This window comes from Acipenser ruthenus, chromosome 36, assembly GCF_902713425.1.
Source record: "Acipenser ruthenus chromosome 36, fAciRut3.2 maternal haplotype, whole genome shotgun sequence".
NCBI lineage: Eukaryota > Metazoa > Chordata > Actinopteri > Acipenseriformes > Acipenseridae > Acipenser > Acipenser ruthenus.
In genome coordinates, this window is record NC_081224.1 from 8,514,588 (window position 1) to 8,536,622 (window position 22,035).

General features: G+C 40.8%; 1 protein-coding gene across 1 annotated transcript in view; it reads left to right on the forward strand.

Moving 5' to 3' along the window:
* The first annotated feature begins 45 nt into the window (after window positions 1–45).
* Window positions 46–22,035, forward strand: part of LOC117966829 (interferon-induced protein 44-like) — a 47,413-nt gene continuing 25,423 nt past the window's right edge. Inside the window, exons 1-6 of the mRNA XM_059008244.1 lie at window positions 46–138; window positions 10,480–10,525; window positions 10,882–11,058; window positions 15,801–16,024; window positions 17,144–17,178; window positions 17,731–17,754. Of these exons, the coding sequence (XP_058864227.1) occupies window positions 10,495–10,525; window positions 10,882–11,058; window positions 15,801–16,024; window positions 17,144–17,178; window positions 17,731–17,754 (491 nt within the window). The 5' untranslated portion in view covers window positions 46–138; window positions 10,480–10,494. The remainder of the gene's footprint in view (window positions 139–10,479; window positions 10,526–10,881; window positions 11,059–15,800; window positions 16,025–17,143; window positions 17,179–17,730; window positions 17,755–22,035) is intronic.

Here is a 22,035-nt window from a genome sequence, read left to right on the forward strand (position 1 = left end):
GGCATGGTAAGATTCTTCTAGTAAATGACTGTGTCTGAACACACTGTTTGCCGTATGTAGGATCTGATGCTGTGAACACACAATACATTGTCACCAGAATCCAGTATTTCCAGTTGCAGAGAGGAGCAAGAGAAGAAGGTAGGGCACACTTTATCTACTTATACTTATTGGGTGCTTTGGGTTGGTTGAAATTTGACAGATTGCATTAAAAAAAAAAAAAAAAACGCTGATAAATTCAGACAAACTACTATTTTGGGATCATCTGATAGCATTTCCACTCAGGTTTTAAGATTTCACAATTTAGTTGGACAGAAACGGTTTTGTTTTTGAAATGTTAAAGCATTAAGGAAATATTTAGCCTCTGTCAATTCTAGATTCTAGAGAACTTATTTCTGGTATATTTCTTGTTTTTACTAATGACAGAAACCTGCTGGTCAGGTCTTTTTCTGCATGTGTCTGGCTGCTGATTATTATTATTATTATTATTATTATTATTATTATTATTATTATTATTATTATTATTATTAGTTTAGCATTCGAATGCGTGTGCAATACAATTCTTCATTGTTATTTTCACAGCTGTGCAGTTGTTTTAAATTAATTATTTAGATTTCCTCAGCCAATCTGATCAGTCGATTAAATTGCACGTTATCAATCAAAATCATCCCATATCAATCGGCCAGTATGTACCTACTAGCCTACTACCCCCTACTCCTAAACCTAATGTCTACAACTAACCTAACCTCAACCCCTAATCCTAACTGTGTTACTATTAAAGCCATTTGTACTATTATTTCAATACTCTAGCGGCTGCTGCATCCCACGTCCATTAAAGCACTTCATCCGTACCTTCTCTACCTGTTGGGAGGCTAGTAGGTACCTACTGGCCCATTCCTATGGGATGATGTTTGCTTGATAACGTCCCATTCAATCGACTGATCTCAATCAGATCGCCTGCTTTCCTTGACGCATTTGTGAGTGTTCCTTAAAACATTTACCGAGTCAGCAACACAATCTAATCAGCTATAGGTCTACATTAATCGGTTTTTGCACTTAACGTTTTCTCCATAATTAATACAAATATTATTTAAATCTGTCGTGTGTCCAAACTGGAGCATGTTTAAGACTTCAGAGCATTAAATCTATTGTGTGGCCAAACTGGAGCATGTTTAAGACTTCAGAATTTACATTGTTTTCGATTGTATTAAATAAATTTAAAATGAAAAACTAGGTTGCCGTTTTAGTTCTGCAAATATTATACATACATGTGTTTAAGAAAACTTGGCTAAACAGTACATATGGGAGATAATATGCCATCAGTTGTGATAAAAATATTTTAAAAAAACGCTTCTTCATGTCAATAGCATATTGCTGAATTAAAAAAAAAAAATTGATGTATTCCGTTTAGCATAACGTTATAGGGTAATGGTAATAGAAATATGCTATATCAAAAACTGGCTCGAACATGCCACCTTGTGATCTTTTTTGGTATCGCACAAGTAATTCTACTAGACACCCCCCCCCCCCCACAACCACAAGACAAAATTTGATAGCCCCTCCTCTGTTTTGTTGTACCTGTGCCCCACACAGGCACGTCTTTCACACGGAAACGCGAATGCTAAAGAAAGATGCTTGATTTTACTGTTGGATTGTCTGCAGTTCATTTAATTAAAGAGCAGAAATATGTAGGTGGCAGAATGGAGAAAAAAGTCCCACTACACCCCTTTTTATTCCATACACTGGAGATATACAGTATACTGAATATATAGACAGCAGAAAAAAGGGGGTGGGTTTGACGAATTGAGGGCGGCAGTTTCTTTATTAAATACACAGTGCCGTTCCTAATGTCCGGTTTCGAGAAAGTGTAAAGTTGGCAAACCCACAGCTCACCAATTCATTAATGCAAAAATATATCAATGTAGGGAAATCCAAAAAAAAAAATTGTATATCATACAATATCATTCTTTCAAACCCGTTCGAAGTTTTCTGACCCCGTTCCTAAGAAGATTCTGACGCTGGTACACTCCGGACCAAGTTCAAAATACATTATTATTATTATTATTATTATTATTATTATTATTATTATTATTATTATTATTATTATTATTATTATTATTATTAATTAGCTTAGCAGACTTACCGTGGTTGCAAAATATCAGAATACAGTTAAGTGCTAGTACACATGAGAGGTGGCCCTGGTCTCTATAACCAGACAGCTATTTACAGATTTAAAGAGATAGTGTACATTTACAGCTCCCCACAACTCTATCTTTGGTTAGGTGAGTTTAGATAAAAGGGTAATTGGAAAGGGGCTCAGGAGGCTGAGAAATAAAGAATATATAAGTCTGTAATATGCTTTTGCAGAATTCAGCATGCAGGTGTTTCTACTGGATGTGTAGCCCATTTTGTGTAGTCTTGTTGACTGACTGGACTCCACACCTCACTTCCATATAGTACAATGGGCTGGATAACACTGTCAAATATTTGTATCCTAGATTCTAACAGGTGTATTTATTTTATAAAGCCTCATTTTGATGGCATAAAAAGCTCTGCAGGCTTTTTCTTTTAATGCATTCATTGCCGGGTTAAAGCTCCCTGACGCACTGATGGTCATGTCTAGGTTTGTATATTGTGTGGTGTGTTCTAGGGTGGAGTGGTGTAGAGTGAAGGGGTACCTGCTTCCTTGAGATCTGGCCTTTTTTTGGAAGATCATCATTATGGTATTTTTCATGTTTAATGTCAGGGCCCAGGTCTGACAGTACTGCTCTAGCAGTGACAGGCTCTGCTGTAGCTCCTGCTCTGTGGGTGACAGCAGGACCAGGTCATCTGTGTAGAACAGGAATTTCATTTCTGTGTCGTGTAGAGTGAGGCAAGGGGCTGCAGACTGCTCCAACACCGTTGCTAATTCATTGATGTAAATACTGAACAGTGTTGGACTCCAGCCCTGTCTCACCCCACTACCCTGTTTGAAGAATTCTGTTCTTTTGTTGCAAATTTTTATTCCGCACTTGTTTTCTGAGTACATTGACTTTATTATGTCGTAAACTTAACCTCCTACACCACTTTGTAGAATTTTATAATTTAAACCTTCATGCCAAATGGAATCAAATGCTTTTTTAAAGTCTATAAAACAAGAGAAATGTTCCTTTATATTTTTGTTGTACATGTTTGTTGATTAGGGTGTGTAGGGTGTAAATATGATAAGTGCAGTAATTTGGTAGGAATCCAGTCTGACTCTTACTCAAGACACTGTGTTTGGTAAGGAAGGCCAGTATTCGGGTATTGAAGATACTGCAGAATACCTTCTCCAGAGTACTGCTTGCACAGATGCCTTGGTAGTTGTTGGGGTCGAATTTGTCTCCACTTTTGTAGATTGGGGATATAAGCCCTTAGTTCCAGATGTCAGGGAAGCAGCCTACCTTTAGTACCAGGTTGAATAAATTCAGCAGGGCCTCCTGCAGTTTGGGGCTGGTGTGTGTGTGTGTGTGTGTGTTTATAATATATATATATATACAGTGCCTTGCGAAAGTATTCGGCCCCCTTGAACTTTGCGACCTTTTGCCACATTTCAGGCTTCAAACATAAAGATATGAAACTGTAATTTTTTGTGAAGAATCAACAACAAGTGGGACACAATCATGAAGTGGAACGAAATTTATTGGATATTTCAAACTTTTTTAACAAATAAAAAACTGAAAAATTGGGCGTGCAAAATTATTCAGCCCCCTTAAGTTAATACTTTGTAGCGCCACCTTTTGCTGCGATTACAGCTGTAAGTCACTTGGGGTATGTCTCTATCAGTTTTGCACATCGAGAGACTGAAATTTTTGCCCATTCCTCCTTGCAAAACAGCTCGAGCTCAGTGAGGTTGGATGGAGAGCATTTGTGAACAGCAGTTTTCAGTTCTTTCCACAGATTCTCGATTGGATTCAGGTCTGGACTTTGACTTGGCCATTCTAACACCTGGATATGTTTATTTGTGAACCATTCCATTGTAGATTTTGCTTTATGTTTTGGATCATTGTCTTGTTGGAAGACAAATCTCCGTCCCAGTCTCAGGTCTTTTGCAGACTCCATCAGGTTTTCTTCCAGAATGGTCCTGTATTTGGCTCCATCCATCTTCCCATCAATTTTAACCATCTTCCCTGTCCCTGCTGAAGAAAAGCAGGCCCAAACCATGATGCTGCCACCACCATGTTTGACAGTGGGGATGGTGTGTTCAGGGTGATGAGCTGTGTTGCTTTTACGCCAAACATAACGTTTTGCATTGTTGCCAAAAAGTTCGATTTTGGTTTCATCTGACCAGAGCACCTTCTTCCACATGTTTGGTGTGTCTCCCAGGTGGCTTGTGGCAAACTGTAAACGACACTTTTTATGGATATCTTTAAGAAATGGCTTTCTTCTTGCCACTCTTCCATAAAGGCCAGATTTGTGCAGTATACGACTGATTGTTGTCCTATGGACAGAGTCTCCCACTTCAGCTGTAGATCTCTGCAGTTCATCCAGAGTGATCATGGGCCTCTTGGCTGCATCTCTGATCAGTCTTCTCCTTGTATGAGCTGAAAGTTTAGAGGGACGGCCAGGTCTTGGTAGATTTGCAGTGGTCTGATACTCCTTCCATTTCAATATTATCGCTTGCACAGTGCTCCTTGGGATGTTTAAAGCTTGGGAAATCTTTTTGTATCCAAATCCGGCTTTAAACTTCTCCACAACAGTATCTCGGACCTCCCTGGTGTGTTCCTTGTTCTTCATGATGCTCTCTGCGCTTTAAATGGACCTCTGAGACTATCACAGTGCAGGTGCATTTATACGGAGACTTGATTACACACAGGTGGATTCTATTTATCATCATTAGTCATTTAGGTCAACATTGGATCATTCAGAGATCCTCACTGAACTTCTGGAGAGAGTTTGCTGCACTGAAAGTAAAGGGGCTGAATAATTTTGCACGCCCAATTTTTCAGTTTTTTATTTGTTAAAAAAGTTTGAAATATCCAATAAATTTCGTTCCACTTCATGATTGTGTCCCACTTGTTGTTGATTCTTCACAAAAAATTACAGTTTCATATCTTTATGTTTGAAGCCTGAAATGTGGCAAAAGGTCGCAAAGTTCAAGGGGGCCGAATACTTTCGCAAGGCACTGTATATATATATATATATATATATATATATATATATATATATATATATATATATATATATATATATATTATATTTTTTCTCAGTTTTTTAAATACAGAAATTTTAAATACAAAACAGTAAATAATGCCAAATGGGACTGGTTTAAATTTGTGTGTTTTTTAAGCCTTTTCTTATGTCTATCTATCTATCTATCTATATATATATATATATATATATATATATATATATATATATATATGATTTTCTTTATATATGTATTCTCTATATGCAATGCCAGAACAGAAGCGCAATCAATCCTTATTGTTAAAAGCTCATTAGCATCTGCAAGACGGGCAGATCGGTTGTTAAAAGCTCATTAGCATATGCAAGACGGGCGGATCGGTTGTTAAAAGCTCATTAGCATATGCAAGATGGGCGGATCGGTTGTTAAAAGCTCATTAGCATCTGCAAGACGGGCGGATCGGTTGTTAAAAGCTCATTAGCATATGCAAGACGGGCGGATCGGTTGTTAAAAGCTCATTAGCATCTGCAGGACGGGCGGATCGGTTGTTAAAAGCTCATTAGCATCTGCAGGACGGGCGGATCGGTTGTTAAAAGCTCATTAGCATCTGCAAGACGGGCGGATCGGTTGTTAAAAGCTCATTAGCATCTGCAAGACGGGCGGGTCGGTTGTTAAAAGCTCATTAGCATCTGCAAGACGGGCGGATCGGTTGTTAAAAGCACATTAGCATCTGCAAGACGGGCGGATCGGTTGTTAAAAGCTCATTAGCATCTGCAAGACGGGCGGATCGGTTGTTAAAAGCTCATTAGCATATGCAAGACGGGCGGATCGGTTGTTAAAAGCACATTAGCATCTGCAAGACGGGCGGATCGGTTGTTAAAAGCTCATTAGCATATGCAAGACGGGCGGATCGGTTGTTAAAAGCTCATTAGCATATGCAAGACGGGCGGATCGGTTGTTAAAAGCACATTAGCATCTGCAAGACGGGCGGATCGGTTGTTAAAAGCTCATTAGCATATGCAAGACGGGCGGGTCGGTTGTTAAAAGCTCATTAGCATCTGCAAGACGGGCGGATCGGTTGTTAAAAGCACATTAGCATATGCAAGACGGGCGGATCGGTTGTTAAAAGCACATTAGCATCTGCAAGACGGGCGGATCGGTTGTTAAAAGCTCATTAGCATCTGCAAGACGGGCGGATCGGTTGTTAAAAGCACATTAGCATATGCAAGACGGGCGGGTCGGTTGTTAAAAGCTCATTAGCATCTGCAAGACGGGCGGATCGGTTGTTAAAAGCACATTAGCATATGCAAGACGGGCGGGTCGGTTGTTAAAAGCTCATTAGCATCTGCAAGACGGGCGGATCGGTTGTTAAAAGCACATTAGCATCTGCAAGACGGGCGGGTCGGTTGTTAAAAGCTCATTAGCATCTGCAAGACGGGCGGGTCGGTTGTTAAAAGCACATTAGCATCTGCAAGACGGGCGGATCGGTTGTTAAAAGCACATTAGCATATGCAAGACGGGCGGGTCGGTTGTTAAAAGCTCATTAGCATCTGCAAGACGGGCGGATCGGTTGTTAAAAGCACATTAGCATCTGCAAGACGGGCGGATCGGTTGTTAAAAGCACATTAGCATCTGCAAGACGGGCGGGTCGGTTGTTAAAAGCTCATTAGCATCTGCAAGACGGGCGGGTCGGTTGTTAAAAGCTCATTAGCATCTGCAGGACGGGCGGATCGGTTGTTAAAAGCACATTAGCATATGCAAGACGGGCGGATCGGTTGTTAAAAGCTCATTAGCATCTGCAAGACGGGCGGATCTGTTGTTAAAAGCACATTAGCATATGCAAGACGGGCGGATCGGTTGTTAAAAGCTCATTAGCATCTGCAAGACGGGCGGGTCGGTTGTTAAAAGCTCATTAGCATCTGCAGGACGGGCGGATCGGTTGTTAAAAGCTCATTAGCATATGCAAGACGGGCGGATCGGTTGTTAAAAGCTCATTAGCATCTGCAGGACGGGCGGATCGGTTGTTAAAAGCTCATTAGCATCTGCAAGACGGGCGGATCGGTTGTTAAAAGCACATTAGCATCTGCAGGACGGGCGGATCGGTTGTTAAAAGCTCATTAGCATCTGCAAGACGGGCGGATCGGTTGTTAAAAGCACATTAGCATCTGCAAGACGGGCGGGTCGGTTGTTAAAAGCTCATTAGCATCTGCAGGACGGGCGGATCGGTTGTTAAAAGCTCATTAGCATATGCAAGACGGGCGGATCGGTTGTTAAAAGCACATTAGCATCTGCAGGACGGGCGGATCGGTTGTTAAAAGCTCATTAGCATCTGCAGGACGGGCGGATCGGTTGTTAAAAGCTCATTAGCATCTGCAAGACGGGCGGATCGGTTGTTAAAAGCTCATTAGCATCTGCAGGACGGGCGGGTCGGTTGTTAAAAGCTCATTAGCATCTGCAAGACGGGCGGATCGGTTGTTAAAAGCACATTAGCATCTGCAAGACGGGCAGATCGGTTGTTAAAAGCTCATTAGCATATGCAAGACGGGCGGATCGGTTGTTAAAAGCTCATTAGCATCTGCAAGACGGGCGGATCGGTTTTTTTCAGCCGGGTGGCGACAGACGCTTTGCTGGGCAGCCAGCCCAGGTGAAAAGGCCTGGGGAGAACCCTGTAATGTTTCCACTGCTGTTCTAGCTTTAGCTGTGGGATGTGTAGCAGGGCACTGGAAAATGTGTGTATTTTGTGGGTGTTTAAACTGTGTTTTGGTGTTGTGTGTATTAATTAATTAATTAATTGTTTGAAAGCCAGGCGCTCCGTGGGGATAGCCTAGCTGTTGTGTTTGGTTGCGGGGAAAGGCAGCGTGTGATTGGCTGTGCCGATCCCTAACCAGCAGGTGGCCGTGTATTGGCGGAGTTGCGGTTAGCTTAAAAACAAGCTGTGGAGGTTCTTCTGGGCTGCTGAAAAGCCACAGGACTTGTGACAGTCTGCTGGGCTGCTCCAGAGGGATTGGAATCCCCCTGGTGAAATACAGGAACTGAAGACCGCTGACGGCTGGGTGTTTAACCAGTGTCAGAGTGGCAGTGTTTACAGAAGAAGAAACTGCAACCGCTGGTGAGCGAGTGTATATCTGGGGTCGGGTAAGAGCAGGGAATAGCTCCAGGATTTAATGCCCGCCTGTGTAGTGAGATCACAGCAGGACCTCCTGTTTTAGGGAGCAGCGCTAGCCGTCTTCACGTCATCTTTTATTTGTAGTTTTTGTATTGTTTTATTTTTGCCTTCTGTACCGTGTGCTGTATGTCCTCTGTGTGCTATCATTGTTGGTAGCGTCACATGACTCTTCTGTTCATTCATGTATGTATGTATGTATGTCTGAATCAACACCTGTAACAGCTCTCATTTCCGCTGCTATTCACTCTTTGGCTGAGGGTTGTCACGGTAACGTTCCCGCTGCTCTTGTCGCTTTGTCTCCTAGTGCCGTTGATCCTGTTTTTGCTGCTTTTGTCTTTGAGAGTGTGGATCCTGATGGCTGTGTTCTAGCTGTTGTCTTTGAGAGTGTGGATTCCTGATTGCTGTGTTCTAGCTGTTGTCTTTGAGACTGTGGATTCCTGATAGCTGTGTTCTAGCTGTTGTCTTTGAGAGTGTGGATTCCTGATTGCTGTGTTCTAGCTGTTGTCTTTGAGACTGTGGATTCCTGATAGCTGTGTTCTAGTTGTTGTCTTTGAGAGTGTGGATTCCTGATGGCTGTGTTCTAGCTGTTGTCTTTGAGAGTGTGGATTCCTGATGGCTGTGTTCTAGCTGTTGTCTTTGAGACTGTGGATTCCTGATAGCTGTGTTCTAGTTGTTGTCTTTGAGAGTGTGGATTCCTGATGGCTGTGTTCTAGCTGTTGTCTTTGAGACTGTGGATTCCTGTTGGCTGTGTTCTAGCTGTTGTCTTTGAGACTGTGGATTCCTGTTGGCTGTGTTCTAGCTGTTGTCTTTGAGAGTGTGGGTCCCGATGGCTGTGTTCTAGCTGTTGTCTTTGAGAGTGTGGATTCCTGATGGCTGTGTTCTAGCTGTTGTTGCTTTGACTCTGGGTTCTTACAATGACGTTCCTGCTGCTGTTGTTTTTGCTTTGCCTCTGGGTTGTACTGAAACACTGAGGCATGATGGGTGTGCTGTTGTAGTTTCATTTTTTGTGGCTCTGGTTCTTGATAGAGTCGTGCTATCTCCGCTCTTTTGTGCTTTTTTGTGCATGGTAATGACAATTAGGAAGTTTGTCCTGTGGCTCATGGCTGATCCTGGTGCTGTGTTTGATTGACTGGGTCATGGTAGTACTGTTGAATGGGCTTTGGTCGATCCGGCGGTGAGTTTCTTGTTTTTGGTGACTTACTGTTGGTGTTCAATTATCCTTTCCCTGTTTGTGCTTCATATAATACTCATGTCTTTTGTTTTCTTTTGAATTAAGATAAATGGCTGATAGTAGCAGTGTTTCAGACCCTTGGAAAATTTAAAGAAAATATCATAGTTAATATTATGAATATGTCCATATTGTTATTCAAAGTAGTTTAAATCAGCAATTTTATTGGCAATTCCAAAAGAGCGGAGATAGCACGACTCTAATAGAGACAAATAAATACATATAGAAATAAATTAACTGACAATGTGAGTTGCCGCTCAAAAGATAAAGACAACGAAACTTAATTTTTTACAATACTGCAGAAAACATTGGCCAGTCTTTACAAAAATAAAGAGATGTAGCATTTCATATGAATGGCATCTAGTTTAATTCAGTAGTATTAAGAGTTGTAATGTTCTTACATTAGGGTTGCCACCTTTGAGATACAAAAATACCAGACGCCCTATCCCCTCCTATTGTCGTCTTCTTCATTTGTCTCTGCCACTGTGACTAACGTTACAGTATGCTACTTAATAGTTCCGCGCTTCTTCATTCAAAGGGCTGTCAAACTTAACAGCAGCGTGCATGCTCACACCAGATAACACACAGCGGTGAGCACACAAGAAAAACATCACGGTACAGCGTTTTGGTGGCTTACGTTGTTACCTCAATTCATTCTGGTGCATTTACACACCGCTGTGTTATAGTATTTGATTCTTCACTCATACAAGCACAACATGTTATATTAAATTGTTTATTGTAACACATTTTTTTAAGAACATATCCAATAGATTAGAATGCTTAGAATTACCGGACATCTTCCAAAAAAAACGGACAGGGGGTTCAAAGTACATAAAAATACCGGACAGTCCGGTAAAATACCGGCGGGGTGGCAACCCTGTCTTACATATTCTTCATGATTAGCATTGAGGGGAAATGCAGTTTGTGTTTTTTTCTTTATAGGAGAGGAAGAACAAAATGGCATGGGTTCAAACCAGAGAGTTTAAAGGTAATATCATTTATATGTACTTCATAAAATAAAACTATATTGGGTTTGTTTTTGGAGTAGCTGGATTCAGCTCTGTAAATGTTCCCTTCTTGTCTGGTCAGAATCAAGCCCAAATTCAAGGGCAGGTGGAGAGCTGACTCAGGAATAGAAACATCCTGGAGATATAATAATAAAACAAGAGTCAATTCTGAGGACGTAGATAATTGACCAATATACATTTCCCTGTCTGAACATAATAGTAAAAAGGAAAGTTATTACAATTAAGAGGAAAGGTGCGGAAAGGAAATTGGCTGTGCTGTAAGAAACTGTTGTACATTTATATCAATCGGCTATTTCTTTTTGTTTCTGAATTTTAGTGTATGAACATGGAGGACGAAATACAGAGATCTGTAAACAATTTACAAGGAAGATTGAAGAAAAAGGAAATTGTAAAGTATCAGTTCGTACTGACATTACGTCTTTTCTCTATGTTCATGAAGTTACCCGGGTTTTTCATGACATTAAGAGTGCACTGAATAGTGCTGGAAATATCAGTAAGTATATTAGCCATGTTAATTGAACATCTCTTTAATAAAGCTGCAAAATGCATAACCATACCTGTCACATAGCTGAACTGGAAATGGATGAGCCTCTAATATATTACATTTTTTAAAGTTTCATATCCAAGGCTTTCAAATCCTTGTTATTGCCTCTTATTGGCAAATTATTGCTAGAAAGAGGAAGCAACTGAACACTCGTTTATACTGCCACTTTAAATAACACAACCTCCCCCCTGCAGAGAAAATGTAAATTCAATTAAATCAGGCTGGTGCCACTGTTGAGCTGGTACTGAGATGGACTTCAATACACTAGAAATAAATCTATATTAAATCAAATACCCAAGTTAGGTACTGCATTTGTATTGGAAAGACAGCCTGGATTGATATAAAACTGCTTTATTTGCTGCATCATACACTATGCTGGTACAGAGCTTTTAAAAAAATAAAATGAAATACTAGTACCTGTAATTTAAATAAACTATGCTTTACTGTAAATGTCTATGGGAGGTAAAAGTAACAAATTAAATAATGAATTAATTAAATGTTAAATTTAAGCAAGTATCGAATATTTAATTTTAGCATCATATAATAAATACTAGCATTAAATATTAAAGTCATGTATCAAATGTTAAATTTCAACATCAAATAATAAATTCAACATTGAATATTAAATGCAAGCATTGAATGTTAAATACTACCATTGAATGTTAAATGCAACAGTCAAATGTTAAAAACTAGCATACGAGCTTAAATATGAGCTTTATCCATTCAATGTGACTTTCATCCATTCAGTGTGCACTTTGTCGTTCGATGTGGTTTTTATCCATTTGATGCTTGCACTTGCAAACTGTCAATCAATCCCATCCGCCCCGCCAAGTCCCACCCCTTCCACATCGGGGAGATCGGTGTTCCTCCTTGTTACCTGTTAACCTGTTAAGCCAATGAGAGGCTTCGATTTTCAAACTGAAATACGGTAGCTGTCTTGTGCCGTCTGTAGAAATTAAAAATGGTCTTGTTGTTTAACATTCGACTGTTGCATTTAACATTCAATGGTAGTATTTAACAGTCAATGCTTGCATTTAATATTCAATGTTGAATTTATTATTTGATGTTGAAATGTAACATTTGATGTTAAAATGTAATATTTGATACATGAATTTAATATTTAATGCTAGTATTTATTATTTGATGCTAAAATTCAATATTCGATACTTGCTTAAATTTAACATTTCATGAATTGTCATTCATTATTTAATTTTTGTTACTTTCACCTCCCATATATGTCTACCTTTACCAGGATACAGGATTTCTGTGGGGCTCGTAATACAGTAAAACTTTCTGGCATGCAATATTGATCCATGTCTGGTGGTGGCTAGCCTTCCTCTGATGAACTAAGCTGTGTGTGCAAGTCCTTTCAAAGCAGAGCTCGCCCTTTAGTACCAAAGCTGAAAGAAGAAAAACAGAAAGATAATGCTTTCTGGGTTAGTTTAAATACTCAGTGAATGGCTAAACTTTTAACAGTAGTAAACCCAACCTGGAGCTCGTACAAATTTAAACTTGACACCACAAATCAGCAAGGAGTGCATGGCAGGAAAAACTATGTCATGTTAATACAGTCAGCACTCGGATATCCATCACCCAGATACACGTCAGTCACATTTTACCAGCCTTGTATTAAGAATCAAATCAATCCCATTATATATATATATATATATATATATATATACACACATACATACATACATACATACATACATACATACATACATACATACACAGTGCCTTGCAAAAGTATTCAGACCCCTGACCAATTCTCTCATATTACTGAATTACAAATGGTACATTGAAATTTAGTTCTGTTTGATATTTTATTTTAAAACACTGAAACTCAAAATCAATTGTTGTAAGGTGACATTGGTTTTATGTTGGGAAATATTTTTAAGAAAAATAAAAAACTGAAATATCTTGCTTGCATAAGTAATCAACCCCCACACATTAATATTTGGTAGAGCCACCTTTTGCTGCAATAACAGCTTTAAGTCTTTTGAGGTAAGTATGTACCAGCTTTGCACACAGTGTCGGAGTGGTTTTGGCCCATTCTTCTTGGCAGATTTGCTCCAGGTTGTTCAGGTTGGTTGGACGACCCTTGTGGACCGCAATTTTCAAGTAGTGCCACAGATTCTCAATGGGATTGAGATCAGGACTTTGACTGGGCCACTGTAGGACATTCACCTTTTTGTTCTTGAGCCACTCCGATGTTGCTTTGGCCTTGTGCTTGGGATCATTGTCCTGCTGAAAGGTGAATTTCCTACCAAGCTTCAGTTTTTTAGCGGACTGAAGCAGGTTCTCTTGCAGTATTTCCCTGTATTTTGTTCCATCCATTCTTCCTTCAATTTTAACAAGATGCCCAGTCCCTGCTGATGAGAAGCATCCCCACAGCATGATGCTGCCACCACCATACTTCACTGTAGGGATGGTGTGTCTTGAGGCATGGGCAGTGTTAGGTTTGAGCCACACATAGCGCTTTTGAGTTTTGGCCAAAAAGCTCTATCTTGGTCTCATCTGACCACAAAACCTTTTCCCACATCGCAGCTGGGTCACTCTCATGCTTTCTGGCAAACTCCAGACGTGCCTTCAGATGGTACTTTTTGAGTAACGGCTTCTTTCTTGCCACCCTCCCATACAGGCCAGTGTTATGCAGAGTTCTTGATATGGTTGACTGGTGCACCATTACTCCACTCCCAGCCACTGAACTCTGTAGCTCCTTCAAAGTGATTGTTGGCCTCTCTGTGGCTTCTCTCACAAGTCTCCTTCTTCTTTGAGCGCTGAGTTTTGAGAGACGGCCTTTTCTTGGCAGTGCCTGGGTGGTGTGATGCAGCTTCCACTTCCTGATTGATCCAACTGTGCTTACTGGGATATCCAAACACTTGGATATTATTTTGTACCCTTTCCCTAATCTATGCATTTGTATTACTTTATCTCTAACTTCTGTAGAATGCTCTTTGGTCTTCATTTTCCTTCAGATTCACAGCCTGACCAATGATCCTTCAACAGTGGGGTTTTTATCCAGAAAATGTGACAGCAACTTTAATGGTTCACAGGTGGAGGCCAATGGTGAGTAATTGTGTCCTTGTTAGGGCAATTTCTTTCATCGGTATAAACTGGGAGCTTCCATAGCACAGGGGTTGAATACTTATGCAAGCAAGATATTTCAGTGCCACTCAAAATATTTCCCAACATAAAACCAATGTCACCTTACAATAACTGATTTTGAGTTTCAGTGTTTTAAAATAAAATATCAAACAGAACGAAATTTCAATGTACCATTTGTAATTCAGTAATATGAGAGAATTGGTCAGGGGTCTGAATACTTTTGCAAGGCACTGTATATATATATATATATATAACCAATGAATGCTCTTACCCGTCACACGCGATTTCCAACTCCGTCACGAGTTTTATGATACAAAGCCCATCTCTTCAATGTTACAATTAATTTCATTATCCGTCACAACCCGCGTTTTTTTTTGGTCTTTATTATTGTGCAGTTACACAGCGCTTCCTCCAGTTTCATCTGATGAAAATGCAGCCAAAACAAAGCGAATGAGACCAGCGACTGTAATGTAAAAGTTACTCATTAAACAGTTTTAGAGACTGTGATGCATTTTTTTTCAATCTGTGATCTTTAGTTGCTTTTGTGCATTTTCATTTGCAAGTGAACTGTGACATTAGGGCCTTATCGAGCACTATATTCTGCAATTTTGAATACTGACTTTGGATACTGTTTTAGTTCTGGAAACTGGTGTTTCTTTTAATCTTTTGCTAAATTGCATTGCCTTTTATGTTTTACGCAGTTATGGTATGGGTAAAATTTTAATTTAATTTTGCTGTTGGGTTGCTAATGGGGAATTTTATATACTGCTACAGTACGTACCGGATTTAAAAGTATGTCCTGTATTACAGTCAACATGTCGTCTCTTTTGGCAAGTGATATTTTCAGAATCATATCATTCTGAATTAAAATACTTCTGTTTAAAATATAGTATTGTACCAACAAAACTAACTACAGTACATCAAAATACTTACTGTAAAAACACAGTCCTTTCAGTTATGTATTTGACGTTGTATCTTTTTTATGTTCCCTGAAAAAACTGACAAGTCTTTGTCTTTTACTGCTGTGTTATTCCCCCAACTCGTGTGCGAACAAATTTCAATGACAAAATCAATGAAAGACCCCTCCTGATGAAAAATAAAACTAACAGGAGAACCGTCTTCAGATAGTTAAACATTCGAGACAGATTGCTGTAAATATCCTGCCTTGACCCTGCTGAATCAAATCTTCCATGAACGATCTACCATCCTCATGAGCCATCTCTTGTGTTATGTCAGATATAAGAAAAAAATAAGAAAAAGAAAACGGCAACAGTGCCAAAGAAAAGAAGAAAACACACTACAATATACGTCTCCCAGTGCAGTCCTCAAACCCAAGACATATTTGTTCTTTCCATATGAAATGTGTTTGTGTATTTGTGTAGGGCAGGGGGTTGTGGTTACAACGTGCTCACCTACATACATGTCAAATCAGATGAAATGATCAGATATGCGTCACACTCGTTTATTAGTCACTGAAGTCAAAATGTTATAGGGTCGGATATGTGAGTGCTGACTGTAGAAAATGTGGATGGATTGTACATTTTTAAAATTAAAAACAAGTTCTGTTTTGTTTTGTTTTTAAGATTCCTATGCTGCAGTGGTTATATTTAGGAAATTAACACCATATGAAAAACCAGACTCCAGTGATCTCTACTCCACACCCCTGCCCTTGGGGATCCCTAATGAGTTACCCATCGTTGCATGCTACTGGTTTGAAAATGACTGTAAGCAACAACTGTGTGACTGTGAGGAAAACAAGAAGTCTGTGAAGAAGCTTGTTCGCTTAATAAAAAGAGAGCTGCAAACAGTAAGAAGCTTTAAATATAATTGTCATTCTTTATTGTTTGATAGGTCTGTGTTTAGGAGCTGCTCTGCTGTTCTAGCTGCCTGCAACAGACCTTACATTGTCTGATCTGCTTATTCTTTCTTTAATTAGGTGAGTTTAGATAAAAGGGTAATTGGAAAGGGGCTCAGGAGGCTGAGAAATAAAGAATATATAATATATCCTGTTTAACACCAGACAGAAAGCAGAGTGACATTTCTTTCATTAACTGCTTTCATGCGATCTGGCTGGCTGTTGTACAAGGTAATGTGCACAGATTCTGGCTGCTTTTCTGTAACATGCTAATCAGACACTAGTGCTACAGTATGTAGATCTTCTCTGTAACTGAGCTGCAGTGACTCACTCAATCGAGGTGTGATAAATACTGCACTGGAAATAGAACACATCTACTGTAGAATATCAAGTAATATAATTGTAATTCTCAAGATGAAATGTACAATATGTTTCTGTGAAAACTTCTTCTGTAAATTAGTGGGTGTTATCCCGTATAGTTAAGGATCAGCAGGCTAAAGGAAGGGTCCTGATGGTGCTGAAGACTAAAGAGTTCTCACATAACAGAAGTCCAAAAACTGTTTTTATTTATTTGAAAAAAAAATCTTTGCAAAACAGAGAGAGCTCCTCAGGACCACAGCTGGTGTGGTTTAAAAGCAAGGGACAGTCAAACTATTTACAGGCAAAACAAGAACAAAACAAAAAAATAAAATTATTAAATGCATAGAGCATGCATTCAAACTGGCCTGTAAGAGAAAAAAAACTCTAGTAGTCACAGCACCCTTACAGCAGCAGTAGTTCTCAGTCCTATTCATCAATGGGCACACACCCCTGCAGGTCTAAATACCAGGGTGGACACACGCGTGCACACGTTCTCTCATGAAGCCATGCAGCCAACAATACGAGAAGCTGCCACTCAAAAGAAAATTAAACTTAACTTTTAAAACACTGCAGAAAACATTGGGCAGTCTTTACAAAAATAAAGAGATATAACATTTCATATCAATGCTACCCTTTTCCCATGCTATATCCCATGGTCTTCAATTTTGTTAAAACACTCAACTTTTCCCCTTTTTTTGTTTCCTATACAAGGACACGGACAGCGGGTCCCCTAGCAGCAAGTCAAGGTAAGTACTATTAGGTTTTACTTACGCTTTACTAACACTGCTCCACAGCACCCTAGAGCAGCAATAGTTCCCAGTCCTTTACAGTAACAATATTATACCCAAAACACCAAATAATATAGTTTTATAATTTAGTAAGTGAATGTTAACAAGTGGCAGCATTTACATTCCACTGATTAGTTTTTGTAGGATATTTATAAGTCAGTATAATGCCAATTTGTTGCATGTGGTAAGTGCAGACCGGTTTGGGAAAGATGCTCTTCCGAGGATTCCTCAGGGAAGTATGTAGAGGTGTGTGACGTACTGGAGTTTAATGGAACATTTGAGGGAGTATGCGCCAAGGTCTGGGTACAACCCATCTGCAACATGTCATAGAGAAGCTGATGAATTCAGAACCTTGCCAGGGATCTACTTCACTCGGAGAGTTTGCTGAGAGAAACGGAGATGAATTTTGCAAAAGATTCATCCTCTTTTTTTTTCTTTTGATGTATCTATTTTTTAGCCTGTCTAGCAAAGCTTCTTCCACAGGATCTAAACTCTTTCTCTTCTTCCTAGCTCGTGGACCAACTTCTGGAACAGGTGCGTAATCTAGCTGACCTACAGATGCACTTTCTGTGTTGCTGCAAATACTTTCACTCTCTTCAGCATTGTCTGGTGGTGCTGGGTTCTAAAATAACAACATCTTCACAGCACAGGCTACTTGTAGTAAAATAATAATCATAAGAAAAAACATTGGAAACAAAGGTTTCAAACTTCATTGTTATGTCAAAGTATATTACTTTTAACTAAAAATGAACAAGACATTAACATGATTCTATCTATCAAACACATATAACAATAAGATATCTTCAAGTTCATCTGTGAATACGTAATTATATCGAGCCTATATATACAAACTAATAATATGGCAATATGTCATGAAATAAATGTCTGTTTTTATTTTGTGACAAAGAAATGAAAGCGAGATGAGTTAAAGATTCTATCAAGCTAGAATTATTTTCTGTTCATGAATATTTAACGTACTTGTTTATTTATTATTACTCCTACTTAATTCCTTATGGCAAGCCTGTATATACTGTACTTGTTTGATTTATATATTTCAATACATGCCTCATCATCCTGCTCTGGGACATTTAAATCTGTGCCCCTGTGTTTGATAAATTTGGATAGGCAGCTCAAAGGTTCAATATATTTTGGTGTTTTCTTACTTCCACCTGCGTCCCCACTCTTTCCCCTCATTTTTTTCTTATTTAGCATATCTGTCCTGTATATACATCCATGTCTCCCTACAGAAATGGAAGTAAAAATTTCAACTTAACGATTCGATGCTCGCGTCTACACCTTGCGTCTCACACACGCACTAATTATTCTTCGATTGTACCGCGAGTAGGTTGCGTGTCCTGGACTCTGAATAGCCCTTAATGCTGCTGCTGTTCTGCTGAGCTGTGAGTGCAGACTGTTCCCGCACGCTGCAGACCTGAATGAAACACAAAACCTCTCTGGTTGTCTTTGTAGAGTTTTATAAAGAAGAAACAGCATACAAAGATTACGAACACAAAGTCTAGTTTCAGAGTTGTGAGGCTCTGAACATAACAGTTCACGGGGATTACAGACAGCGTGTCTGGGTTCAAGATGGATGGTAGATTCTGAACAAACTACAGACAAAGAAACCCCCCATGCACATGAGACTCTGGAGACTGACCAGTCATTCTAGAACATCTGGTTCACCTTAACAGGGTACTTGTTTTTCTCCTGCTTTGTTATTATTATTATTATTATTATTATTATTTATTTCTTAGCAGACGCCCTTATCCAGGGCGACTTACAATCGCAAGCAAATACAAATACATTCAAGTGTTACAATACAAGTCATACAATAAGAGCAGGAAATACAATAATTTTTTTTTCAAGTGTGACAAACCACAATTCAATAATACAGCAGATAATAGTGAGAGTTACATCGGGATATGATTAGATAGTGATAGTTACATCAGGATATGATTAAGTGCAAAATACTACAGGCTTTGTCCTGTCAATCCTCTCACCTTAGCTGCTCCTAGCTAAGTATGTCCAATCCTATCTGTTAAACATATCTACCCCATCCGATACCGAGGTTCCAGAGGACCCCAACCATACAGATGCCTATTCTATATGTGCATCACTGGAGATTTGTGCTCCAGGGAACCATAAGCTTAGCGAGCTGAAAGGCCCTATCCTTGTAGGAAAGCAGACTGTCCTGTATCTGCAGCCCCTGCAACTTGCACCAGGAAAACACACAAAAGAAGAAGCTGCTTCCAACCTTAAACACCTGTCTTCTCCTGGCCCCTCCCTCTGGCTAGCCCATTTTACAGGTATTCTTTTTCACATAATTAAACAACAAAGAGCACAACAGTTAAAAGGTTTAATGGTGAGACTTGGTGAAGTAGTAATAGCAAAATCATTATTTATTCACTGGATGCCTACGAGGGCTTGAGAGGAGGCGAAATTGGGAGTGAGATATTAAGAATGCGACAAGATGAGAGGATTTCTCCGGTTGGTTAGGAGGCTTGAGAGGGATTTGAGAGTTTAAGAGTGAAACGAGTTTGAGAAGGATGGCGAGATTGGGGATGGAGTTTGGGAATGGTGCTTAGTAACATTGAGGTTAGATACTGATAGCAGGACGAGATAGGGAACGAAGAGTTTTCCCTTCTCGTCGGGTCTGGAAGCATCCTCCGGCTGCTGGGCGACGTAAAAGTGAGAGAGAGAGAGCAAAGTTTAGACACATAACATACAACAAACTGACTCTCGCTCCCGACGGGTCAGGCAGCATCCTCTGGCTGCTGGGCGTTTAGTGGAGCAAGAAACAGGAAGGGGACGAACAGGACAAAAGGACAGATCCTTCGCAACTCAGTGCAGCATCCTCAGGCAGCTAAGCTGGCAGCTGGGCGGCGTGGAGAGCTTAGGAAAAGTATCTCAGATCCGTTTAGGAGAGACGAAAACAGAGAAACACCCCCCCCCCCCCCTTGGTCGGGGCCCGCTCGGCAGGTGGAGGCACGGCCTACTGCATGAGGGGGCTGAAATGGTCCTGGACCTGAAATGGAAGAGAGGAGATGGGACAACAAGGTTGAGGCCTGGAAGGCTTAGCGCATAAGGAGCAGAAGAATAGGATGTGGCAGGGGGCCCCCTCAGGCCGGCAAGGAACAGCCGGACGGCAGTGGTTGAGACGAGAGGCCGACCCGGACAGCCGGGGGAGTGAGGGAGGAAACCTCGGGTGGGCCTGGCGGAGAGGGCGCCCCCCACTCCGGGCAAGATAACGAGTGCTTGGTGAGCTGTGGCGATGTCTGCAGAGGATGATCTAATATAAAGTTCAACAGCTAAAGAGATCCAGCGCCCCATAGACTTAATCAAGTGTTGATTGATTCCTGCCCTGGCCGTGGAGGTAGCTGCTCCGATCCGGAATGAATGGGGGGAGAAATAGTTTGAAGCCCAATCCGTGACAAGAGGGTGCATAAACGGGATGAGAACCAGTGTCTCGTAAGTATAGATCTGGAGCTGTCGATGAGGAGGGGATCCGACAGAAGACACGGAATCCTTGGCTTAAATGGACTGTTTTTTGAAGATCTGATGTGGAGGATAAAGTGGTTTCCGGGGATTTGAGAGAGATCGGAGCGCTTAAGGCCTAGAGCTGGGAAGCTGGAAGTTGAGAAATCCAAAGGCAGCGGTCAGGCACAGGGTTTCCATGACGATGTCGTTGAATAGGTTGAAGCATCCTTGCTGGATAGCAGTGATGAGATAAAGGAGAAGGTCTATAGAGATTGGTTAACTTGATGGAGAGGAGGGGAGCAGGCTTTTCTCCATGCCTCTGAGCGTTCTCTCTAGAGATCCGCCATCTCTAGAACGGACGAGAGGAGATAGATTGAAGGCGAAATTGATACTGAATGCCCGCTAGGTAGCATCTAAATAGAGGAGGGGGCTAAATGTAGAGACAGCCTGAGGTGAGTGATGAAGGCAAGGAGGTGCTGTACGTTGAAAGAAGTATGAGAGATCTGTTTTTGCTCGCAAATGTGAGTAACTGAAGACCAGGCAGTTGAGTAGGAGGAAAGGGTAGATGGGGCGAGAGTGTACTCCATGAATCCATGTGGTGATTGAAGGAGGCTGGAAAGAGAGTTATTCAGTTGAATATTGTTTTGCTGAAGGGTGGTACGAGACGAGGGATGGGGTCTGCTCCTGGGACCAGGTAGCGGAACTTCTGGATCTTGATGTAACTGTCTGTTTTTTAAGTCCTGATGAATAGGAGGAAGTTATTTCCGGGGACTTGAGTGAGGTCAAAGTGCCGCAGGCTGATGGCTGGGAAACTGGAGATTCCGAGGAGGTTGGTTGTCTTGATGGAGAGGAGGATGCAAGACTCTCAGACGGACCTCCGGGATTGAAAGGAGCAGGGGGGGACGGGGAACTGTTACTGGATACCTGAGAGATAATTCCTGATGGAGGAAGGGGCCAGGTTAAGGGATAGCCTGAGGTCTGTCATAAAGGCAAGGAGGTGCTGAAGGTTATAGGTGGTGAGAGAGATATGAATCTGGGCACAGAATGTGGTGAAGGAAGACCAGGCAGTAGAATAAGAAGAGCGAGTGGAAGGGGCGAAGGCAATTCTCCCTGAAGCTGCAGGCTGACTGGAGGAGGCTGGAGAGTGTGGAGTTTAGTGGAACACCAGCTGATTGAAAGGAGGAACTTGCCACGGGTTGGGGTCTGCTTCTGGGACCAGGCTGTGAAACTTGTGGACCATCACACAACCTCCACCATGTTTAACACTGGGCATGGTTAACTTTTTTTTTTTACTGCAAGGGGTAGTATTCTGTAGTAAAATTACTACAGCTGGCCAAA